Source organism: Panthera pardus, unplaced genomic scaffold (genome assembly GCF_024362965.1).
Source record: "Panthera pardus isolate Hobbes unplaced genomic scaffold, ASM2436296v1 HiC_scaffold_10, whole genome shotgun sequence".
NCBI lineage: Eukaryota > Metazoa > Chordata > Mammalia > Carnivora > Felidae > Panthera > Panthera pardus.
The window spans coordinates 38,602,077-38,627,196 of record NW_026526655.1 but is presented as its reverse complement, the minus strand read 5'-3'; the positions used below and the strand labels follow the sequence as shown (position 1 = coordinate 38,627,196).

At 39.9% G+C, this 25,120-nt stretch overlaps 1 protein-coding gene and 1 non-coding gene across 11 annotated transcripts in view; one reads left to right on the top strand and one right to left on the bottom strand.

Moving 5' to 3' along the window:
• CCDC150 (coiled-coil domain containing 150) overlaps positions 1-20,963 on the top strand; it is a 96,679-nt gene extending 75,716 nt beyond the window's left edge. For 5 of the 10 annotated variants that reach the window (XM_019428325.2, XM_019428328.2, XM_053906690.1 and 2 more), the window contains 11 exons: positions 890-1,018; positions 2,450-2,619; positions 4,951-5,044; positions 6,080-6,249; positions 7,413-7,539; positions 16,258-16,452; positions 16,854-16,922; positions 17,017-17,178; positions 17,852-17,938; positions 20,070-20,189; positions 20,577-20,963. In XM_019428325.2, the coding sequence (XP_019283870.2) occupies positions 890-1,018; positions 2,450-2,619; positions 4,951-5,044; positions 6,080-6,249; positions 7,413-7,539; positions 16,258-16,452; positions 16,854-16,922; positions 17,017-17,178; positions 17,852-17,938; positions 20,070-20,189; positions 20,577-20,708 (1,455 nt within the window). In that variant the 3' untranslated portion in view covers positions 20,709-20,963. Of the gene's footprint in view, positions 1-889; positions 1,019-2,449; positions 2,620-4,950; positions 5,045-6,079; positions 6,250-7,412; positions 7,540-16,257; positions 16,453-16,674; positions 16,745-16,853; positions 16,923-17,016; positions 17,179-17,851; positions 17,939-18,322; positions 18,423-20,069; positions 20,190-20,576 lie in introns of those variants that run through there. The other 5 variants (XM_019428327.2, XM_053906697.1, XM_019428326.2 and 2 more) reach the window with 4 other exon arrangements.
• On the bottom strand, positions 14,202-14,255 carry LOC128772757 (small nucleolar RNA SNORD56). Its single transcript, XR_008416907.1, has one exon. It is a non-coding gene; the product is annotated as a small nucleolar RNA SNORD56 (small nucleolar RNA).
• Positions 20,964-25,120: the final 4,157 nt, after the last annotated feature.

Below are 25,120 nucleotides of genomic sequence, written 5' to 3'. Positions count from 1 at the left end.
ATTCTCATACTTCTAATTAGGATGCATTCTTCTATAACAGTATTTTCTTGACACTACTTATTCATCTTGGCTTTTGTTATATTCTTTCAGTTGTTATACAGTAAAACCTTGGATTGTTCTGCGAGTGCTCTGCAAGACAAGCAAACATTTCTAAAAATTTTAACTTGATAAAAGAGCGATGTCTTGCAATATGAGTAGTGTGTGATGCCAGACATCACATGATCACAACTGAGCTGATGGTTCTTGAAATTTGCTTTGAGGGGCGCCTGGGTGGTCAGTCGGTTAAGCGGCCGACTTCAGCTCAGGTCACGATCTCGCGGTCCGTGAGTTCGAGCCCCACATCGGGCCCTGGGCTGATGGCTCAGAGCCTGGAGCCTGCTTCCGATTCTGTGTCTCCCTCTCTCTCTGCCCCTCCCCCGTTCATGCTCTGTCTCTCTCTGTCTCAAAAATAAACGTTAAAAAAAATTTTTTTTTTTTAAATTTGCTTTGATACACAAGTGCTTTGGATTACAAACATGTTTCCGGAATGAATTATGCTCTCAAACCAAGGTTTTACTGTATTTTTAAATTCCAGGATAATCAGTCCACCACCCCCACCATTTTACATCTAACCTTTATAGTCTTATCTCCTTTATCACTTACCCTGTATTTTCATGGAGATTGACATATATTAGGTTTGCTCATGTTTATTCACACAGATTTTTTTTTTTTTGCTTTGTAGTTTTCTTTAAAGGGAAAAGTAGCTAATAAAGTTGGTTTTTTTATTATAGTGGATGAGCATATTTAATTAAACATTTTAAGTTTGGTGTCCAAATTGCTTTTTCTTATTCTAATTGCTGATTTATAGTGCTTTGGACAAATTATTTATCATTCCTTGTTATCTACTAAGGTGAAATCCATTCTTGAAAAGAATGAAGAGGAGCTCTCCCGAGTAGTGAAGTGTCGTGATGCAGCCCTAAAAGAGAGTCAGAAGTTGAAAGGGGACCTTGAGGCTTTGGAGGACAGAGAGAGCAAGAAGGCAAGGCATCAATCCTTTTTGAAAGTTTGTTATTGAAATGAGGTGCTTAAGAAATCTTGCGCAAGTCGTATTCCTTCATTTCTTGTTACCTTTGGTAAGAACGAGGATTGATCAGAGGAGCTTTTTTTTTTTTTTTTTTAAGATAACTTTAGAAGAGCTGTAAAATATTTTCCTTAAAAATACATGATTTAATTCCCAATTGTTTTTGTTTTTGTTTTTTATTATTTTTTTAAACATTTATTTTTGAGAGAGCACACACAAGAGCAGGGGAGGGGCAGAGAGAAAGGGAGACAGGATCCAAAGCAGGCTCCACCCTGACAGCAGACAGCCCCACTTGGGGCTCTGATGCATGAACTGTGAGACCATGACGTGAACCACAGTTGGACGCTTAACAAACTGAACCACCCAGGTGCTCCTGTTCTTGTTTTAGAGAGAGAGAGCATGTGCGCACAAGCAGGAGAGAGGGGCAGAGGAAGAGAGCAGGAGAATCTTAAGCAGGCTCCACAGTCAGTAGAGCCTGATGCAAGGCTTGATCCCACAACAGTGGGTTCATTACCTGAGCCGAAATCAAGAGTCAGACATTCAACTGACTGAGCCACCCAGGCGCTGCTAACTGCTGTTGGTTTTGGTTTTTATTTTATTTTATTTTATTTTATTTTATTTTATTTTATTTTATTTTATTTTACTTATGAAAGAAAGAAAAGAAAGAAAAGAAGAGAAGAGAAAAGAAAGGAAAAGAAAAGAAAAGAAAAAAAAGGAAAAGAAAAGAAAAGAGCACAGGCTGGGGAGAGCCAGAGTGAAAGGGAGAGAAAGTATCTGAAATGTGCTCTGCCTTGACAGCAGGGAGCCCAGTGCGGGGCTCACACTCAGAAACTATGAGATCATGACCTGAGCCAAAGTCCCAGACGCTTAACCAACTGAGCTACTCAGGCACCCCCCAGTGTTTTTTTAACTTCCAGTCTTGAAAGTCCTAATGTTTTCTAATGAAAATCATCTGACCTTGGTAACAGTAACCTTCCTACTATGTGTAACTAACATGTTCCTGATTCTGATGGGCTTCAGGTGTGTTCTCTTCTGTCCCAAGATAACTGATCAGGGCCAGAGCAGACCAGCCTGGGACCACATCTAGAACCAGGAAGTTGTTGATCCCATTGTCTGCAGTTCATACAGATGTTATGACATGACAAAAGTTGGGAAGTGCTGCAGAGTTCTCCATAGGGTGGCTGGCGGTGGGGGGCGGGGGCTAGTTTTCTTTTCTCAAAGTCACAATAACTTAAGATCTTAACAATAAAATAAAATATGCTTCAATTATTCCTCTTAGCATTTTGCCATGCTTGGTTTCCATATTCTTGCCTAGAAGTAATGGGACTCAGCAGCAGTGGAATAAGGAGAAAGGATCAAATATCTTTGTATTGTTTCATTTTCTGTTAGGTGGGAAACTTTCAGAGACAACTGGCAGAGGCTAAAGAAGACAACTGCAAAGTTACGATTATGTTGGAAAATGTGCTGGCTTCTCACAGTAAGATGCAAGGTGCTCTGGAAAAAGTACAAATAGAGCTTGGGCGGAGGGATTCAGAGATTGCAGGCCTCAAGAAAGAAAGGTACTGGAGATTTTTTTTTTTTTTTTTTTTTTTTTTTTTTTTTTGTCTTTGTGCATGTAATGGAGCATGTCTGCTCCATTATAGTAAGGAGTGGCATGCAGTCAAGAAACAAAGTCACTTCATTTTTTAAGTTTATTTATTAATGTTTGTTTATTTATTTTGAGACAGCAAAAGCATGTGAGTAGAGACGGGGGGGGGGGTGCAGAGAGAGAGAGAGAGAGAGAGAGAGAGAGAGAGAGAGAATCCCAAGCAGGCTCTGTGCTGTCAGTGCAGAGCCCGACGTGAGGCTTAAACCCATGAACTGTGAGATCATGACCTGAGCTAAATTCAAGAGTCAGATGCTTAACTGAGCCACCCAGGCACGGCGAGAAACAAAGTCACTTTAAAATAAAGATCTAGCCCCTGTTTGGGGAAACATCTTAGGAACTTGACTGGAAAGCAAGGGATTTTGGTGAATGCACTAACCTCTGCCTCTAGACTTCCCAATCTGCTCTTCCCTGTAGATCCTGTACCTGAGCTGCGGCCTCCAGCGGGGTTCCCAGCCTGTAGCCCAGCCATCCCTGCTGCAGACTGGCTGCCCCCACAGCCCACACCCCTCTGTCCTGGCCATTTCTTCCGCCTAATGGGGTTTTGTGCTATTCGATGTTCTTTGTAAATCCAAGTTCTTATTTGTATAGTCTTTATTCAAGGGGAGATTTTTGTTTGAAATCAAGGACCTCCCTTCAGTCCTGAACAGGTTTTTCCTCCAATTCCAATCCAAAGTTTTACATATTTCCCTCTCCCTATTTTACTACTCACTAAATGTATGAATCTGACAGTTCACCCCCTTTACTCTGTTGCTCTCTAAAAGTCCTCTATTTTAGCTTGACATTTCAGAAGTGGTGAAATGTAGACCTATTCAGTAAAACATGGTATTATAAAAAAAATAAAGATCTAGAAAATTAGGGAGTATCTGGAAGTAGAAATAAACATGACTTTCAAAAATTCAAAATTCCCGTATTTTGTAATGATGTAAAGGAGTATGTATTCTAGAAATTCATGTGCTATATTACTGCTACCCTTTAAACCTGTCCTTGGGTCTGCAGACTAGTAATTATCTAGATAATTGAAGCTCCATGCCTAGTTGAGTTTGAATTATCTATTTATTAGTATCCTATTTAAAGATTAATATTTTTAGATGAATCATTCTGAGACCTACTTCTAGCCATGTTTTAGAAGTAAACTCCGGGGCGCCTGGGTGGCTCAGTCGGTTAAGCAGCTAACTTTGGCTCAGGTCATGATCTCGCATTCTGTGGGTTCAAGCCCCGCGTCGGGCTCTGTGCTGACAGCTCAGAGCCTGGAGCCTGTTTCAGATTCTGTGTCTCCCTCTCTCTGACCCTCCCCCGTTCATGCTCTCTCTCTGTCTCAAAAATAAATAAACGTTAAAAAAAATTTTTTTTAAAAAAGAAGTAAACTCCTTCTTTGAAAGTTTCAAGTTGCATAAAAGTTTCCCCTTGAGGTTAATGAGCAAATGGTTTCAGTTTAACGGGTCCTCTGAAATATATTGTGATGGGTGTATTAGTGCTTATTATTGTCTCTCTGCTATGGGAGAACAAGTGCCAGTTTTATATTCTCCATTGTGCTTATCTTTGTTTTTTGCATATTATAAACGTGTATTGCCTCTGAACATAAAAAAGTCAAGGGGATGGTACTGAAAATTGTTCACCATTCACAATAAGATTCTGGGTAGCTATTGTATTTAGAAGCAAAATCTCAACAGCAGGCCCATCCATCTAGAAGCAATATATTTTTGTACTGGTGATATATGTATATAGTATAAAATTACCAGCTCATAAGTTAGTCATTGACAAGTATCGATAGCTAATGTATCAATACAAATTGAATCATAGATGGGACAAAAAAAATTTTTTTTTGATGTTTATTTTTAAGAGAGAGAGAGAGAGAGACAGCATGAGTGGGGGTGGGGCAGAGAGAGAGGGAGACACAAAATCCCAAGCAGGCTCCAGGCTCTGAGCTGTCAGCACAGAGCCCGACGTGGAGCTCAAAATCACAAACCACGAGATCATGACCTGAGAGGAAGTCAGACGTTCAACTGACTGAGCCACCCAGGTGTAGATGGGACAACTTTTTAATCCTTGGGAGTCTTAGTTTCTTAACCTGAAGCTGAGGCTACTAATTGTCACCTGCCAACTCTAAGGTATTCTGAGCATCTGTAGTTTATCACATATGCTATTTGAGCTTCTTGGAAGAAGAGTGCCCTGTAGCTCCCAGTGGTATCCTTCCTAGATGGTTCTTTTCTATAGTCACTCTTTCTGTGTCTCCCATTTTCAGGGCTCTAAATCAACAGAGGGTGCAAAAGCTGGAGGCAGAAGTGGACCAGTGGCAGGCGAGAATGCTTGTTGTGGATGCCCAGCACAACAGTGAGGTAAAGGCCATTATTATAGATGAGAATATTGATATTTTTGGTTTTATTGGGACATTGCTCTTTTAGGAAAATGGGGTAAGTAATCAGGTAAATCTCTTTTTCATTCAAGTCTGAGTTATGTTTACAAATGGGAAGTGGGCCTGCAACCTTACAGTGAGTCATTTATTGGCAAACCAGGACCACAGTTATGCCTAATTCTCTCTCTGATATAGTTTACTTCTTTTTACTTATTAATGCATAAATGATTGCAGAAGTTAAAGGGCTTACGGAATAATTTGTAATTTAAGTCAGAAGTAGCTGGAGTGACCCCACTATTAATAAGGAGACACACTTATGGGGCACCTGGGTGGCTCAGTCGGCTAAGCGTCTGACTTCAGCTCAGGTCATGATCTCGCGGTCCGTGAGTTTGAGCCCCGCATCGGGCTCTGTGCTGACAGCTCAGAGCCTGGAGCCTGTTTCAGATTCTGTGTCTCCCTCTCTCTCTGACCCTCCCCTGTTCATGCTCTGTCTCTGTCTCAAAAATAAATAAAAGCTAAAAAAAAATTAAAAAAAAATAAATAAGGAGACACACTTACATGTGTGTGCTCATGGATATATGCACACATGAATTTATAAGTATATATGCACATATATTAAAAAGTCTTTGATATTTCATATAAATAAGCTTTTTCTGGAAGGACATAAAGGAACAATTTCCAGTTCTTCTCTCTTTAGGTAGTGACACCAGAAGTTATAAGATTGGAAAGGGGAATTTACTTTAAAATTTTTAAAATAAATAAGTTGGTTCCATTTTTCAAAGCTCATAGTAATCAGCAGAGCTTGCTTTTCCCATTGCTGTGTAAGAGTCTCCTAAGCAGTGTCTGCAGTAAATTCTCACATCTATATCCCAGGCATCTGGAATCTTTAGTTCTGGTTCCATCCAGTTATTGTCTCACTGGCATTTGATGATAAAGTGTAAGGAGTGAGTATATAGTGTTACCGACTTCTTGAATCTATCTGTGACAGTAGAATTAAAGAGAGTCTTCTCTCTTTCAGATGGAGCCTCTACAGAAAGCTCTAGATGTAGCTAGAGAAGACAACAGGAAACTGGCTATGAGCCTGGAGCAAGCTCTCCAGACAAATAATCATCTACAAACAAAGCTTGATCATGTGCAGGAGAAATTGGAAAACAAAGAACTTGAGCGACAAAATTTGGAAACCTTCAAGTAAGGGCAGTAGAGTCACAGTGAAATTAGGGAAGAGCCTCTGGGAGAGTTACGTCCGGCTCACTTACCTAAACTGTTTAGGGGCGCCTGGGTGGCTCAGCTGGTTGGGCGTCCAACTTCAGCTCAGGTCGTGATCTCAAAGTTCGTGAGTTGGAGCCCCGTGTTGGGCTCTGTGCTGACAGCTCAGAGCCTGGAGCCTGCTTCAGATTCTGTGTCTCCCTCTCTCTCTGCCCCTCCCCACTCATGCTCTGTCTCTCTGTCTTAAAAATAAATAAAAACATTAAAAAAAATTTTTTTTTAAAAATGCTCATCTTCTGCGTGGAACTAATACTCCAGCAGAACTGTGTTAGGAACCAGGCATCTTGAGCAGCGGCAGCCGCCAGCAGGCTGGGGAATGCTCATGTGAATCTCCTTTTCAGCTCTCCCTTCATCTGGTGTCAAGCTGCTGCTCCACATGAAGGTAAAGCCAACATTTAAAGAATGTTGCATGTTTCTGCCAAGCCTTTTCTATCAAAAGCTAATGTGTCCTTTAGAAGCATGATTTGGAAAAGGAATAGCCTCAGCCTAGATGGGAAGAACCCATGGAGGAGTGGGATGACTCCACCCAGGCAGATCTTTAACCATTGTTTTCCTTTTGGGCCTAAGATTAGGTCAAACGCATCAAGTTCAAGTCAGGCCACCAGAGTTTTTTGTAAACTGCACCTTGGTAAATAGGATTTAGATATAAATAACGTTCCATGAAAACTTTTACCCAAGGGAAATTCAGTGTGCACATAGACCTTTATGCCTTTCAGGTCATGAACATACGGATATGAGGAAGGTATAAGCTAAAGCAGAGAAGGCATTTTTTCCTGTCCATGAGCTGTGCAAATTTTATCTAGTGAAATGTTGCTGGCTCAAGACTGGTTGCTGGTTAAAACAAGAGTGTGTGTTTCACTCTTGGTTGGTTCTCTTGATGTTGAAAGACTTTTTGGCTTTTAATGCTACAGGTAAATGCTTTTCTTCCCTTCGTGTTAATGGGCTCCAGACCAGTGAGTTTCACCTGGTGCCTGATGTGCTTCTCATGTGTAAATCATACCTTCTGGACAGCTGCCCATGATCGTCCAGGCCTTCCTTACCTGCTAAGATGATTTCTAAGAGTGACTTATCTTTTTTTTAAACAGAGAACGGATGACTGAGGAATCCAAAGTGGAAGCAGAAATGCATGCTGAACGCATAGAAGCCCTAAGAAAGCAGTTTCAAACTGAGAGAGAAACGGCAAAGAAGGCAGCGCAACGGGAAATGACTGAGGTATGCAGTCGAGTGACAAAAAGGTTTCTAGATGTGAATCTTTTAAGAGGAGAACCAGTCGCAGGATTTCCAAGAATGACTGCAGCTGTTCTTTGGCCCTTTTCATTCCTCTTTGACCAATAAGCCCAAAGTGATCAAACCATCTCTGTGCTCTTTGTAAATCGAAACACAAAAAGTTTCTGATAGACAGTTCTCTGCCCAGCGAAGGAATGTCTCAATGACAGCTTTTGCATTGGACAGTGATAACTGAGGGCTAGAGGAAGGAAGTGGCCATTGGGAGACATCCAATCATCTGTCCCCTCAGTTCACTTCACCAGCACCCATCACTCATCTACCTTCTCCTGAGAGGCATGTATGGTCCATGCTCTGGTGCGTGCTACATGACCTTTATTTCATTATGATCTCCTCTTTACAAAAGGAGACAAATAAGGTAAACAGCTGAGGACTTCTGTTGAGTAACTAGAGGCTAGGTACGATCTTGAAGGAATTCAAAGCAAGGGAAAGTTGGGTGATAGAAGAAGAGAAATGAAAGTACACAATTGAGACAGAACCAGCAGGGCTGGGACACCCAGTATAAGGGGATGACCAAAGCTTAGAGAAATGAACAGGATGTGTGACCAAATGGATAGGATTTCTCTCTTGATCAGAGCAGACTTTGGGAAGTGTCTGAGAAAGAGTGGTTAGCTGAGATGGTACCAGCTGACCTTGACAGAATGGTAGAGGTGAACTTTCCAGTCAAAGTGGAGCCCTGTGGGTTTCTGAGAAAGGGATAGTGCACTGTAAGCACAATTTTAGGAAGGTTAGTCTGGTGGTAGTGGAGAATAGGCAAGAATGAAGGAGAAACAGGAGATATGAAGACTCGAAACTAGAACAGTTACTTTGGGCTTTAGAAGACTAGGGCCAAGCAACATGGCTCAGGTGAAAATAGAAAACAAATCGAAAGGCAACTTTAATAGAAAAATCATTAAACAGACACTAAATGTTGTATCATCAACAAAGGGGAGGGAAGAATTGCAAATTACAAAACACTATGTAAATATTAAAAAGTTAGAAAGAGGGGCGCCTGGGTGGCTCAGTTGGTTAGGCGTCCAACTTTAGCTCAGGTCATAATCTCGCAGTTTGTGGGTTCAAACTCTACGTCAGGCTCTGTGCTGAGAGCTCAGAGCCTGGAGCCTGCTTCAGATTCTGTGTCTCCTCTTTCTGCCCCTCCCCTGCTCACATTCTGTCTCCATCTCTCTCTCAAAAAATGAGTATTTTTTTTTTTAATTTTTTAAAGGTTAGAAACAAAATTCTGTGGGAAACAAAAACGTGCCCTGAAATTAAAGGCACCTTTAATCAGAGATAGTTGTCAGAGTACCTATAAAATGTAGATCCTTTTAACAAGGATCACTGGAGATTGTGACCTTGTGAGGAGACCAAGGGCAGAGTGAGTGTGTGATATCAGGGGTAGGCTCAAGGCACACCACTTAAGAGTCCCAGTTCTGCCTCTTACTAACAATGTGTACATTTACTGTCTACAATAATTCCTGAGTCTATTTCCTCAGTCATAAAATGGAAATCATCATAACTACTTTTTGTTTTTAAGTTGGAAAATATATGTAAAGTCATTGTCACAGTGCCCAAACATATTAAATACAAAGTAAGTGATAGTTGTTAGGGCTTACCCAATTTTGACAAAGATATGATTAAAATAATGGGAGAATAGCTAACAAGAAGTTAGTTGAGTAGTAATAAAAGACCAGCACTGTGTCATGAAGTTAGTATCAGAAACAATGAGTTGGTGTAGAAAGAAAAGATACAAACAACTTTGCACGTTAAACACTATCACCCATTCAGAATACTGTGTTCTTATCTTCTCCCTTCTCTGCTGCCACCTTTTCCTAAAAATCAAGCAGCACTAATTTAAGGGCACTGGAGGAGGAAGGGAGCTCTGTAAAATGATTTAAGTAATGTTAAAAGATAAACTGAGGCATATTAAACATTTTAAGAGTTTGAGCAAAACTCAATTCGAATCAGGAGTGTCCAATCTAGCAGATAAAAAGCTTCAAGGAGCTGTACAAAATGAAAGCCTTTCATTTGTGGAAGGGAACAGGAACAACTTACATTAGGTATAAAAGCAGGTTGGTTACTGCAAACTACTTTCCTCTAGGGGATGGCAGGTCTTACCAGGCAGATGACCTAACTGGTACTGATCAAACAATTCCTGATGGACTGGTTTAAGAGTCCATTTCTGGAATCGCTGAAGCATTAAGTCTCAGTTTGGTGACAGAGAGCTGACTCCATTTTGGGCCTGTTTTTTTTTTTTTTTTTTTTTTTTTTTAACAATTTCCCCTCCCCTTTTTAAAGTTTATTTTTTTATTTTGAGAGAAAGGGAGAGAGAGAATCGCAAGCAGGCTCTGTACTGTCAGCATAGAGCCCAATGTGAGGCTCAATCTCACGAACCGTGAGATCATGACCTGACCCAAAACAAAGAGACACTTAACCGACTGAGTCACCCAGGCACCCCGCCAATTCCCCCTTTTGATCAGACTCTCAGCCTGAGAGAGGTCATTAAAGTTTAAGGCATTATCTACTCCCAGCTACTACTCGGGAGTTCTTGAAGTTTTTTTGCTGAATTTCTGTGTGGTATTCATAGGTCATGCTTTTTGTTGATATTCTTCGTGGCATTCACAGGCCATGACATTTTAGATTCACATTTTTTAAGTCAGTCATTCTCTTCATTTCTGTTCTGACGTTCTAGTCTTAGATCATTTGCTTGGTGGTTAGCAACTGTGAACATGTGTTTCAAGGTTTTGAGAGAATACAGCACACTTAGGGAGACTACTAAGTTTATTATAAGCATGATAATTCCCAACATCTAGAGTGTCCTTTGGAGCCTTGGTCCCCAAGACCCAAATCAATCAAAAAGTCAAATAAGTGAAGGATTCTGTTGAAGGAGTCCCTTTCTCAAGCCAACTAGCTTAGCTTGTTCAGTGATCTTACATAGCCGAGTCTCAGCCTCCCCAGAAGTGTCTGTCTGAGTACAGCATGTGGTGTTGTACACAGAACAAACACCTCTGTGTTCAACTAAAAGATGATAGGGCTGTCCTGTTATCCAGAACAACTTCAGACAGTCTAGTGGTTTTTGTTGGGCAGCTGTTACTTAATCAGTAGATTCCGCAGTACCTTCAAGAGTTAAGGAGAGGTTTCTGATGGTATTCCCATCTGTACTTACTCCTAGCCAAGACAGTAGGGATCTGCCAAAGGAAGCGAATTTTGGATCATGAGTGCCTCCTGTAAGTCCTGATTTCAGTCTGTGGCTCAGGATTAGAAAGGCGACAGCCATGAAAGCCAGTAAAATTTACGAGTCTGTAGACCACAGACTGGTTGCCCTTGCCTATGTCCGTTTCTTTATACAGAGCTTGGATACAAGATTCCCCTGGTTTGGAGTTTTTAGCCAGAGGCAGAGAAATTGACCCCTAGGAGTAGGGAGTATGATACAATGGAGAGGGGGCAGTTTGGTACAGAGAAACAAGCATTGGAAGTCAGGGAGAAATGTGTGATGGGCAGACCTATAGAATTACCAGCATCGTGGCAAATCCACCAGTTGTTTGGAGGTTACATTACCCCCTTTGCAATGGCATCATCTTTGCAGGCCAGAGCAAGGCAAAACATGGGCAAAACAATCATAAAGACCTTCAGGATATAAGAATTAGGATAAGGATTGTCAGAGCAGCAAGAATAGAAAGAAACAAATAATTTTTGATCTGACGTCTTGGGAGGAAGCAGTCTACCTCAATGTCGGCTACTTGTCAGTTTGATTTTGAAGCCTCTGCAACGTCTTTACATAGGACCACATGTCAGCTGGGGCCTTCTTCAGTTGTGAAATATGCACCCAAGGTTTGATACCTTGTACGGTATCTACTGATACCTACTACGGCAGGGATGTCAGTGGTCAAGAGTACCTAGTAGGCTCCTTCCCAGAAATGTCTCTTTTGCAAAAGTATCAGAGTATAACAATAGCTGTCTATAAATGATAAAAAAAACCTTAATATGCTCATGTTTAAAGATCTGATGAGAGTTCATTATAATAGGATTGACAAGGAAGTTTGGTTATATCCATGATATACAACATTTGAAGATAAAAACTGAAATTATGACTCATAAAAGGACATATCAGATTTTTAGGAATTTCCTATGTTTTCTAGAACACATATTAATAACACACATTGTACGAATATTATGTAAGGTTTATCATCACTTGACAATGCTTCCCATGTAATTTAGCATACCAAATAAGCCTGATTAGTTTAACATTTCTCTCTTACAAGGTGAGACACAAATCCTTTGAGATTTTCCAAGGACTATCTGGGAAATCTGCAAGTTGCTTTGAGATCAGAAAGACCCCATTTAGAATTTGATTTGGGGAAGTTGTCAAAACATTTGAACATGTGACTAAATAAGATCACAAATTATTACGAAGTATTAGTTAAACTGATAATGGAAAATTTTAAAGGCAAATACAGAAGGTTACATAGTTGTGAACAAAACTTAGCTCTTAATATTGACAAGACTAGGTTTTCTTAAGTAATCACAGAATTAATAAAAGACCACGTGAAGCACGGTAAATTATTGTGCTCAGTTGCAAAATCTTTATCTTTCAGGTAGATTACCCAAAAGGTTAAAAAAACACTTTCATAAAATCTTATCAAGAACAGACCAATAGTCCAAGGAAACTTTGTCCTTATAATGAAGAAAAAAACCAAATTCTAATTTTGCACCAAATTCATTCCTTAGAAACTTGAATAAACCAATTCTAACTTAGCCACCTTGACCACACAGAAAATTCCTTTCTTAAGATTCCTTTTCCACAAATCTTCAATTTTTTCTTTTATCCATTCAGATTTTGTTTTGTATCTTTTCCTCTTTCTTATTCTAGAACAGTCCATCATTTACTTACTACTTTTAATACACAGTTGTTCCTTTCACCCTTGTTATTTCAAAGTAATTATAATTACATATATTGATTAGAATTCTTAACCCTTACAATCCTCATATCTAGTAAAACCCAGGAAGTAAGCAGTTGTGGAGTGTGTTACACTAACATTCTATGGGTTGGCCAGTCTGTAAATCCATTAATTTCTAGAAGTCTATTCTTCCTCATAGTAAACTTCTAATGTAGCACAAAACAGCTTTACTAACAGACCCAAATACCTTTAGTTCCTCTGTGAAAGGAAGCCAAAAGTGGATAAACCTGTGTTTAGTTATGTTTTGGTATTTTATCTTACTTGGAATTGATCTAGATATTCAGTGAGTACCCATCATTTCATTTATTTTAGTGTGATTTAAAAGTTTTCAAAAAGATTTTGGAAACTTATCCTCCATTTAACAATTACATTTAGATTACTCATGAAAATTTTATGAGACATGAAATCAGCTAACCATGATCTTAAATTATCTTTCTTGCCGACAAATTCTGTGACAGACATAGATAAGCTTCTTTGACTTTTAGTAAACCTGGGTAGAATGGAAGTATTACAGCTAATGTTGATAATTCTTAAGACATGGATGTTTTAATTAAAAGGTAGCTTCAGGGGCACCTGGGTGGTTTAGTCGATTAAGCATCCAACTTCAGCTCAGGTCTTAATCTCACAGTTGGTGAGTTCAAGCCCCTCATTGTGCTGTCTGCTGTCAGCACAGAGTCTGCTTCAGATCCTTTGTCCCATTCTCTCTCTGCCCCTCCCCTGCTCATGCACTCTCTCTCACAAAAAAAAAAAAAAAAAAAAAAAGAAGGAAAAAGGTAGCTTAAGTTCATTGTTTGGTTTGTTGATGATTATCCTAGATCATGTGAACTTGAAAATCATATGGGTTAGATTTTCTATTTCTTAGAGAACACTGAATACGTATAAATACTTGTTTGTCTTTAAACCAATTAAATAGAGCTCTTTACAAAGTCATTTTGGCAATACCATTCAAAGGTAGGAAAAAAGTCTCTAATATGTATAAAAGACATAAACATACAAACAGGTCTTACAGGTTTCATTTTATAATTTTAGTCTTGAGACAGGTACAATACTGCAAAACTCACTAGTTTATAAAAGAACAGTTAGATCCAAATTGTGTTCTTGGCAAATGGAATAAAATTAAGGTTATTTGTTCAGATGGCTAAAGCTTTTAACTAATATTTTTAAAGGTGACTTAAGATTTTCATGGGCCTAGTTTTCCAAATATCTTTTCTCCCTACCCCCTACTCGTACGAATGGTCTTCATTCATGGAGAAGACCAAGTAGAACACTTTTATCTCAAAAGGCACAGAAAAAGGGAACAAAAGTCCCCTTGGTGGAACTTGTATTCTAAGTCCAGATCTTTTACACTGTCTGCAAACATTAGATGAATGTTTGGGGATCAGTAAAAAGAACAAGAGGGCTTTGAATTGTTTTTAGAGCTGAATTTCTGTTCTTGTACACTTGATTTATAAGACAAGTACAGTTTTTGCTTCTTTACACCAGGGAGAGGATCTTCAACTAAGGTGGAAGTCAAAAGATTCTTAGGTTCTAGATTCAGAGCTGTGTGTCTGGAATGTCTAGTAAATCCTTCCACAGAGGCTTTAGAATGTTTCTCTTTCTCTCTGGGTACATAGTTTCATCTTAGCTCAGGGGAGAAGACTTTTTTTCCCCTCATCTTCACTCAGACCCAAAGGATCAACAAGCAGGAGGTGAACTGAAAGGAATTTTTAAAAGTCTGTCAGGCTCTGAATATGGCCATCTTCTGACCGTAGAACTCCTTTAAGTTCTTTCAGATATCTTGCCAAGTTTCAGCCAGGACAAACAGTAAATATTCCTAGCAGTATTAAACCCCTGAATACAAGAGAGATCCCCAAAGAGCACAAAAGATACTACCCTCCCAAGATCAGAGCCACTCCCAAAGTAACCAAAAGAAAGAGAATTGTATTGGGGGTCAGTAGGTCCCTAGCCATGAATGGGATGGCATCCCTATTTCTATCCAGCCTCTGACCCGATGGTTGCCTCGCCAGGTTCTCAGGACATAAAGCAAGATAAACAAGAAGGCAGTAGCTGTCCCTGGGTGAGAAAGGATCAACAACCAGTGGGTACCCAAAAGCAGATTCACAAGATACAATTCAAAGATTAATTCTTACAGCTGTTTTTTGCCTATCAATCTGAATTTGGAAAGGAAAGGACAGTGTGAATTTTTTTACTTTCTTCTCTCAGCCAGACATCACAGACATCTGAGAAAGCTGACTTTGCTGAGAATTCTCACTCTTTGTTAGCTTCTGCTAGTTGTCCCAGATCCCATCTGCAGGCTCGTGTTCCAGCAGATCTCATTCTAGTCCCCAGAAACCACAGAGAAAGGAAAATAATTTTTCTTTTCCCTTTATGAGTGCTTGGCTTTGCTTCTCTAGAGCACCTTCTCTAGAGCACCTCATACATGGATAAGCATATTTAGGTTAAAAGTTCTCCACTATAGCCATTGTAATTCAAAAATATCTGTTCAGCCTTAAAAGTTTTATTCACTTGAGACCTCACACTGGAGCGACCCAGTCCAGAAAATGGAAGGCTTAAAGTCTGAAAGCTGCCAACACGAAAGCTGCAGAGCCAGGATCCAAGAGAGATGTAACCTGTGGCCTCCAGAGGCAGTGATGGAGCGGGGAGCTCAGTGGGCACTTACACCAGGCAGCTCACTGCTCCTGGGGACCAGTGCTGTCCTTCAGTTTAACAGTTCTGGAATCAGAAAAGTTTTAATATGCCTCAGTTTATCTTTTAAGAGTTTATTAGAACGCAAATTTGTTCGAATTGGGCATCATCCAGTCTAGCAGATCAAGAGCTCTAAGGAGGTGTACAAAATGAAAGCCTTTTTATAGCAAAAGGGAGCAAGAACAAGTTCTACTAGGCAAAAACTTGAGTTGGTTATTGCAGTTTCTTCCCTTTTAGGGGATGACAGGATCAGGCAGATTACCAAACTACTGCTGATCAGGTAATTCCTGATGGACTTGTTTAAGAGTTCATCTCTGGGAAAGCCAAAACCGTAATTCAGTCTCAGTTTGGGACTGAGCATAAGGGACTCCATTTGAAATTGTTGTCTGGTTGTTAACAGTAAGCACTATGCTGTTTTTCCACTAGACAATTTTATTAAAATCTTTAAAAACTAAAAGCAGTATTCTAAAAATATATGCAGTGGTAGTAACTGGCAAGTATTTATAGAAATTACCATATAATTTTCAGTTGTCCAGACATGAGGTCACAGTGCCAGGAAAGAAAAGTTGAATGATCACTGAGAAATTACCATATGCCAGGCTCTGCTTTCTTTCTCTACTTTGTCTTATTTAACTAGGAACCCTATGAAATAGGTTATGTGCATACTTTGCCAATGATGAACCTGAGGCTTAGGGAAGTCGGTTATCCAAAATTACTTGGCTAGTAAGTGCTAAAGCTGGGATTTGAACTGGGGTTGGGCTCCAAGGTCGTGCTCTTGAAAAGAGAATGAGGAATGTTATATACGTTGTGTTCTTTACTGTTAATAGCTATGAAAACAAAAGATGAAAACCACTTAGAGTGTTGCTCCACAGGTCTTCTTAATCAAACGTCATTATTATTGCCTCACTTTCCCTTCTTGTTAAAAGAAAGTTCCAAAGAGAAGGAACTAAGTATGGGGACAGACCTACTTATAAGCTTCTCTTAATGAAAGGTAAAAATGATTGAATTTTCCCTTTGTGTTCCACAGCTGAAGAAAGCCCTTGACGAAGCCAACTTCAGATCAGTGGAAGTAACGCGGACCAACCGAGAGCTGCGGCAGAAACTCACGGAGCTGGAGAAGATCCTGAACACTAGCAAGGAGAAAATAAAGAATCAAAAGGCCCAAATTAAGCTCCACTTGTCGACTAAGGCGAATAATACTCAGAATGTAGAGAGGATGAAGGTTGTATGAAAAATGCTAAGTCTCCCTTACTCCCTGTTATCTGATGAGGATCCATGCAGGCTGTGGGGTCTGGCGAAGATAGTTCCAGAGTACTAACAGCAGCACGTGTGCTCCGGGAATTACAGCTACACCTGGGAAGTGGGCAGATTGCAGGGGGATGGACAGACTGTCTTTCTCCAGCAGAGAGAGACACTGCTGTGTAAATGTTTGATTTCTCTTCAGCTGCCATGTCACCTTCTGGCCCCCCATCTGCCTCTCCCACAGTGATCGTACAGGATTTTGCTCTGTCAGGGTCAGTGGGCCAGACGGGAAGGAGAGCCCAGCAGGGGCTGGTAACTGTGGGTCTCATATGGGATTCTCCACTGATCATCTTTCTATGTTATTTCCACATTTACTTTCAGCAAATAGAAACAGAATTGAGGCAAATGGAGCTAATTAAGGATCAGTATCAGAAAAAAAATTATGAACAGGTAGATGATTTCCACAAACTCTATGTTTACTATTCACCTAAAATCTCACACTTGGACAGGTTCACCAACTGCTTCCCTCTTTGTGCCCTCCCAGTCACTGAGTATCCAGAAATTTGTATCTGAAATGACTAACCTACAGAAAGAGATGCAGCTGTTGGCCAAGAGCCAGTACGAGACCTCAGCACGGAATAAACAGCAAGAGCTGCGCCTGGAGGCAGAGCGGAAAGTAAGGCAGGAACTGGAGAACCGGTGCCAGGTAAAAAGTTCCCTCAGGTTCATCTCAGATTATCAGCAAGTGACATGTACCGAAACCCAACATCAGAGCATCTACGTTTTCTAGATTCTGTAGAAGAAACAAAAGTCTACAAGTAGGAAGAAGCCTATAGCTTTGAATGTGGCCCATGTTCTCATTTTTCAACTTAATAAGATATCCATTCTTAACAGCTACAGCTCACATATGCAAAATACTGGTTATTAAATAAGACTTCTGAACTGAATTTCATAGTCTTTCAGGCACTTTACACCCCTTGCTTCTTCCCTGAAGCTTAGATACACCTGTTGCTATGACAGGATTTTTAGCTCTTCCCAGCCTCTGGAAAAGCATAACATTTTATCACTGCAAAAGGACTTCAAGAGATCATTAAGCCCTTGCTTTCTAGCAGAAATTGTCTCCAATGAAAAAATATTCCTTCAGTTCTGGAAAGAGATATTAATCACTTTTTCTTCAGGAGAATCCATAAATCAAAATCTGTGATCATATACATCTGTGGATACTACTAACACTTTTCATCTTATATTTTGGTAGCACCTGAAGTTAGTGTACTCTATCATGCTTTCATAATTTGATTGCCCATTTATAACAATATGGAAGCTCTTTGTTCCATATGGGACTGTGGGAATTTGTAAAAATCTTTGTATCACGTTTTCAGGAATTGGAAGAAACCATCAGACACCTAAAGAAATGCAAAGAGGCAACAGAGCATAAACTCAAAGAAGCCAGTGTGGAATCAGAACAGGTAAGCCAGACCTAGGGACATAAAGACTTAACAAGTTTCCTCACACACAACAATTTTGAAACACTCAAGTCAGAGTAAAATGCCTCGTTAACATGGGAGCGTAACAGGCAAGAACCATTATGACTTATGAAGTATAATCTCCATTATGAAGAATGATTTTTAGGTTGAGACTCTGTGTCCTGATAAAAGATAACAGAATGCCAAAATACTGATTAAGTCCAAGTCTTTACCACTTAATATAAGAAGGGAAGACCAGCATGTGTGTAGATTTTAATGCACTATTACTCAACATCACTAATAAAAGTGGAAGCTCTTTGTTCAGTCAATAAAAAATGTTAAGTAGGCCTTATTTTTTTAAGTTGGTTTTTTTTTTTTTTAATTTAGGTAATTTCTACATGCAACGTGGGGCTCAAACTCATGTCCCTGAGATTGAGAATCATATACTCTTCAGACTGAGCCCGTCAGGTCCCCTGAGTAGGCCCTCTTACTTTGTGATTTTCCTTTCTCTAATCTTAAATTGGCCTATTTGAAGGTATTTAAAATTATACTTTTTTTAGAGCTGGAAAGGGTCTTTGAAATCATGGTCTGCCACAACCATTCCTCATTTTCCAAATAAGGAAAACAGCTTCTAAGGTATCACAGTGATGTTTTTGTCAGTTGGTCATGATGTGTGTGCCTTTTACAGCCACTAAATTACAAGACAACATGACTGTCATAGTGGGATATTAAAGGGAATATGGACTCAGACACACATGAGTTTGAACACTGTCACATGAGTTTGTCACACTGTGACACAGTGCCCTTAAGGAATTTACATTTACTTCCTTTAACTCATCAGTTACCACATCTAGAAAAGTCAGGGTATTGAGACTTACCTTTCCGTTGTTCTGTTAGATGGCTCAGAGTAAGTTTCAGTAAACAGTGCCTCCCTTCTCATTTACCAAACAAGAGGAGATAGGATGGATGTACAGGGCCATTTCAAGCATCTTTCCCTCCACTCCTGGTAAAGAGTGCTGGACACTGCCTTTGGTGGGGGGCAGGGTGTGAGTATCACCGGCATTAGGGTATACAAACAGACCTGGAAAATATTTGAACTTTGTAACTTTCTAAAAGTTAAATGCCAGGGGAGCTCTATTTTTTTACCTCACTATTTTGTGCCCACACTGTGAACTGGCTGGGCTAGGACAAATACATAGTCGCACGTATTTACTGTGGACCTGTCATATGTTGGGCGCTGTCCTAGGTGATGGAGACACGGGGTGAAACAAGCCCGACAAAGTCCCTGCTCTCCTAGATCTTGCCTTCTCCCAGGCAAGACAGAAATACCTCTCAAGACTTGAGAATCAAAAAACGAAAATGCTGTCCGTGAAACAAATAATCAAAGGGAAGAAAACAGTCATTTTGCTTTTTATTCTAGAGGATATGTTCTGGAGCTGTTTTGAAGCAACCATTATACCACAGAAAAGCCTGTTGGCCTACCTTAAAATACCATAGTATCCCAAACACACATAAAAGTGCCAGGCACACAGTAGATATTTGTCAATTAAATGAATACGGAGTCCAGATCATCTTCAAAGGCAGACGACTAGAGGGACCATTTAAGTCAATCTAACAAAGGTGATTTGGAAGTTTGTGCTTAGGAGCTGAAGTCTAAAATATTTTGATGATAAAGGAAATAAAGAGGATGCAACTTACGCTAAGCTGGTTCCGTCTTTTACTAATTCAGTTTACTTTCATAAAGCACAACAGAAAAATCTAGTGTAGGGACTTTGGAGAAGTATTTAGTCTTGGAGAACAGAACTCACAAGTCCCAACCATGGTTTGCACTACCACGTTCACTTGCAGCGCTATCTTATCCCGTCATTCTGATTTTTCCCCGGGGTTCTCTTACCTTAGGTCACGCCCAAGAAATAGAAACAAATGCATGAAAAAGCAACAGGCTTGCAGGCATCCCTCAGCTCTGCATTCAGAAATCTCTGTCATCTGTAGAATGGATATTATGCAAATAGGTTACAAGGACCTTGCACTCAGAATTTGGGTCTTTTAACATCTAGGTAAAAAGTCTCTTGAACCAATACACAAAAAACTATTTCTTTGTTGTAATGTTTAATGATAACGCTTGTATGTCCAGATAACAGCTAACCTGGAAGAAGCTCATCGCTGGTTTAAGTGCAGGTTCGATGGCCTGCAGCTTGAGCTGACGAGAAACCGGTTGCAGAGGCTTCCCCGAGAAGACGGGTGGATGGAAGAGGTAGGGTATTTGGACATGGCTGTCGTAAGCAATTTTGGATTTGTTCCTTCTCAGATTTCTTTTTCTTCAGCATGGAGCCCACTTCAGGGCTCATACTCACAAACCGTGAGATCATGACCTGAGCCGAAATCAAGTCGGACACTTAACCGACTGAGCCACCCAGGTGCCCCTCTTCAAATTTCTAATTACAGAAGTTCTCTCTTCATCCAGCTACTCTCCCCACTAATCTGTAGATTTCTTTAAACTGCAAAGAAAACAAATGCATTAAATTTCTTTCTTAAAAGTTCTACATTTCCCAACCTGTCTAGATTAGAACCACTCACCTTGATGAATAAATTATATTCGTAAAGACAAAACAGGGCCTCAGCTATGCAGTTAGTTTTGCAGTGTCGGGTCTGTTTTCTTTCCAGCAGGACCAAAGTAACAAGCATGACGTGGCATCCAGCCAGTCTGTTCTACATCGGTGGGAGAATAAACAGCGTCTTAGACTTACACCCAAGAAATGTCATTCTGAACTAGAGAGAGATTGATGCCCTTGACAGAGGCACTTCTTCATCGATAGCTACACCACCATGATTTCCAGAGCCCAGCAATCAGGGCTGGCCTTTTCCACAGTCATCAGAACATCAAGTCTTTGATGTGGGCTGAAGATTTTTGGACTTGAGTTTATTCTTTCAGGAACTTGCTGATATCAGTACAGAACCACCCCATCTTTTTTGTCTCTTTCCCCATTTTCCACCCAATAAATTTATATGAATTTGTTGTAAGATAGAAGTTACTGTTGTATGATACTTGTCTATTTTTCTAAGTACATTTTATCAAAAAGCATTTAGTGAGGTACTAGATGTACAGCCACTAAATGATAGGATATTTTGTTTCGATAAAATCCCCTAGTCTAACACCCAGTAGATAATCCTTGAAAATGGGATCACCTGGAAAATGGTAAAAACTTTTCCACATAAAAAAAAAAAAAATACCCTTTTATGCTGGGTAATTACCAGCACATCTTTAGTAGGATTAGATCTCTCTTCTTTATTTTTTTTAATTGTTTTAAGTAAGCTCTGTACCCATTGTGGGGTTTGAACTCACAAACCAGAGATCAAGAGTCATGTGTTCTACCAACTGAGCCATCCAGGCGCCCCTACAGCTCTATTCTTATATTAGATATCTCAGAGATTGTATTTATAACTTCCTCAAATGTTTACAAATCAAATTATTGTATACAGCAGACTGCTCTGCTCCAGGACTATGCCTGGCCCATGTAGCTCTTCCTTACTATAGTAAGCAATAAATTCAGCTTTATATATATGTATATTTTTTATTTTAGATAGGGAGCGGTAGAGTAGGTAATCCAGACTTAACATAAACAGCTACCATAGCACCTGGCTTTATTCATGTTCAAGTAATGGTAGCTACTGATGATGCTATCAGGACCTAAATTGAGTGAGCATTGTGAATTGGAGGGAATATCATTAATAAGACTCTCAGAGGTTGAAGAGCCTACCATTCTTCTTCTGATATAAAAAAGACAAAGCTGAATTTATAGCCTAAACTAAGCCATAATAATTGAAGGAGAGCTCTGTTGGTCAGGCAGAGTCCTCCCTGATCGGAGCAGACTGCTGATCTTATATAACGTTTGGGGGAAACACGAAGTTCAAGAATCGCAAGACTTTCAGAGACCTTGAGGGTTGGTACTATCTGTAGAAGTGTAGTTATGTGGGTGAGGTTGGTAACTGGCATTCAGGGGGCACCTGTTGGAATGCATCTATTTCTGTGTGTCTGACTTCCAGAGGTGAGGGTTCACTGATTGGCAGGCTGGGAAAAGCCTCCCCAAGTTATCTAACTCCTACAGAATTTATCCCTTTAGACTCTTCATAAGAAGATAAAGTTATTTTAAGGTACCAGAGAGTCAATCTTGAAATAGTCTAAGCAAGAACCCCACAGAACAGTTCCTTTGTCCTGAATTCCTCATAGGACAAAAGATCCCAATTACTGTGCAGGAGAGATGATCAACCTTATTGGGTTGTAAATACACCGTTCTTGAGTGTTGTCATGACATTGACCGTTACTGACCAAGAATATGTTTATCTTCTTCATCCAGAGCAAGGACATTTTTCTCCACTTGTGTTTTGTTCTCAAAGAGTATCATTATTGATAAAGTCAGTGTAACCTTATGTCATTTTTTTAGGTTGGCTATACTAAACCTTAGCTTGGGAGAAGTGAATTATAGCATTAGGTTGGTGATCATTTCTAGTAAAACCTATATTTAGAACAGCCTGTTTAGAGTGATGAATTTGCTGAAGTGTTTCTATAGTACTTTTATAATGGTCTGCTGTATACTAGGTTCTATTGTGGGTCTGTACTTTCATCTGAAGCTACCAAAACACAGACAAAATATCAACCAATGGTTTGTAAGACACCAGACATTGTGCAACAAAGAACAGTACTCCCTGAGAGAAAGGGAACAAATGAGGTGAACCCTACTATCACCCCGCCTTCTAGCCTTCAGACAGTTCATGCACCTGGTCCTGAGTTAAGGAGCCAGAGTCCAGGGAGACCAGGACTGCTAGAGTTCCAGGACCGAATACCGGAGAGGAGAGTGCTACAGAGGGAGAATTTCAGAGATGTCCCGAAAGCCCTCTTGAGTATTAGCTGAGCACATGCATGTGAGGAAACCACCTCAAGCTGGAGTAAGAATCATCCAAAAGGGTTTAAGTTAACAGTGGCCAACACACACACACACACACACACACACACACACACACACACAAAATACCAGCTTCCATCAGCCAGCATGAGAAACATCATGATTTGCAGGGCATTGGGTGGAGAACACTAAAGAATACTTGTCTCAGAAGTAGAGAATAGGTAGCCCTACAGCGAACACTGCTCTAGTCCTACCCAGCGAATCTGAAATGCAAGACCCCAAATGATCTATTCCAAGTAACTGCATTCCAAAACAGCTTAAGGATATTTAGAGGAATACAAAAATATGTGGCACCCATCAAGGTAAAAATCACAATTTGTGGTACCAATCCAAAGCAGCAGGAAAATTTAACCCAGATTAACAGATGTTAAATGTGACAGTGGGCCGCCTGGGTGGCTCAGTCTGTCGAGCGTTCAACTTCATCTCAGGTCATGATCTCACCGTTCATCAGTTCCAGCCCTCCGTCGGGGTCTGCTGACATCTCAGAGCCTGGAGCCTGCTTCGGATTCTGTGTCTCCCTCTGTCTCTGCCCCTCCCTTCTCTGTTCTCGTTCTCTCTCTCTCATAAACATTAAAAAAAAAAAAAAGCGACAAACAAGGACATGAAAATAGTTACCATAACTATATTTTCAAAGAGTATTAAAACAATGGGTGGTAATAGAAAAATTGAAAAGAATTCATAATTATTAACTAGTAGAAAACTGATGGTTTCCTTTAGCAGTAGAGACTGACTACATGTAGGAACATTGGATTTAAAGGGGATTCCAATACAAGATCTGAAGATGTTTTAATTTTTTGATGACTGCAGTTGTTCTAAAGCAAGGAGACTGAGCTGTGGCTCCTGAATTAAGGGATAAGCAATGGTTCTATTAATTGTGCTGTGTTGTTAACACCCATAGAGCATGACCTAACCTTTTCTTGTGAGTACAAAAAGTGATTTGTGAAAATCTAGGAAGAACCCATCTGGACTGTGACTTTGGTCCAGGTAAACTGTCTATGGAGTCATTTGCCCTTGGGGATTCTGACACTATAGCTGTTTGTTTTGGGCAGCTTTATTAAGGTATAATTGACAAAACTGTAAGTTATTGAGGGTGAGCATCATAATGATTCGATACACATTGTGAAATTATTCCATCTGTCACCTCACATAATTTTTGATGAGGACATTTCATTTTTATTCTCAGCAAATATCAATTATATAATACAGTGTTAACTCTAATCATCATATTATACATTTGATCCTCAAACCTTACTCATCCTGTAATTGAAAGTATCCTTTAACAACTTCTATTTCCCCAACCCTTCAGTCATTGCCAACCACTTTTCTGCTCCCTGCTTCTAAGAGTTTGATTGTTTAAGATTCCACATATAAATGTCTTTGGTGATTTTTTGAATTTTTTTTAAGAGTTTATTTTTAATCTCTGCACCCAACATGGGGTTCGAATATACAATACAACCCCAAGAGTCACACGCTGTACCAACTGAGCCAGCCAGGTGCTCCAATTCTTTGAGGTATTTCTGGAGACTACCATAAATATCCTAATGTCATAGCAGCTTTAATCTGATCACGTGTATGGGCTACAGCATATTTTATCTGGAAGTAGATCCTACCTGTTAAATCTCTGTGTCCTAAAGAAAAAAGGACTGTTTCTCTGACAGTGATCCCAAAGAATCAGATACAGGTTGAGACTTAGGAAAGGACTCACAATTGTTCCAAGTTCTCATTTTTCAGAGTGGTTTTAGTAAAGGAAAGCAAAGTTCATTGCCTCTCAAACTTCTGTAATTACTATACATTTTCAGTTTTACCTTTTATTACCATCTTTTGTCATAAAGTCATTAATAAGATAATACTCTCTCACACTAGAAGTCATTTTGCTTATCTGTTTGCTTCTTAGACAACTGTAAAATTTGGGTCTGAAGGATCTGATGTTCAGAGTAGTAGGATTAATTGTAGGTAACGGTAATATCAAGTACTGTTCTGTTCCACTTGGGAGTTTAGAGGGAAGACACGGACTTGTGGAGTAATGTCTCCCCCAGGGTGGCATCATTGGACTTCAGATGGTTGTCCTTCAGCTTCTTAGCCAGCACTGGGCAATTATTAGCTCAGTGATCTTTTTGCTTGCAATTTCTCTAGTTTCTTTACCAAAGACTTCCAGTTCTTAACAGAAGATATTGGGCCTTGTTTTTATCTCAGGACCAGTTGTTTTAGATAGACAGCCAGAGCC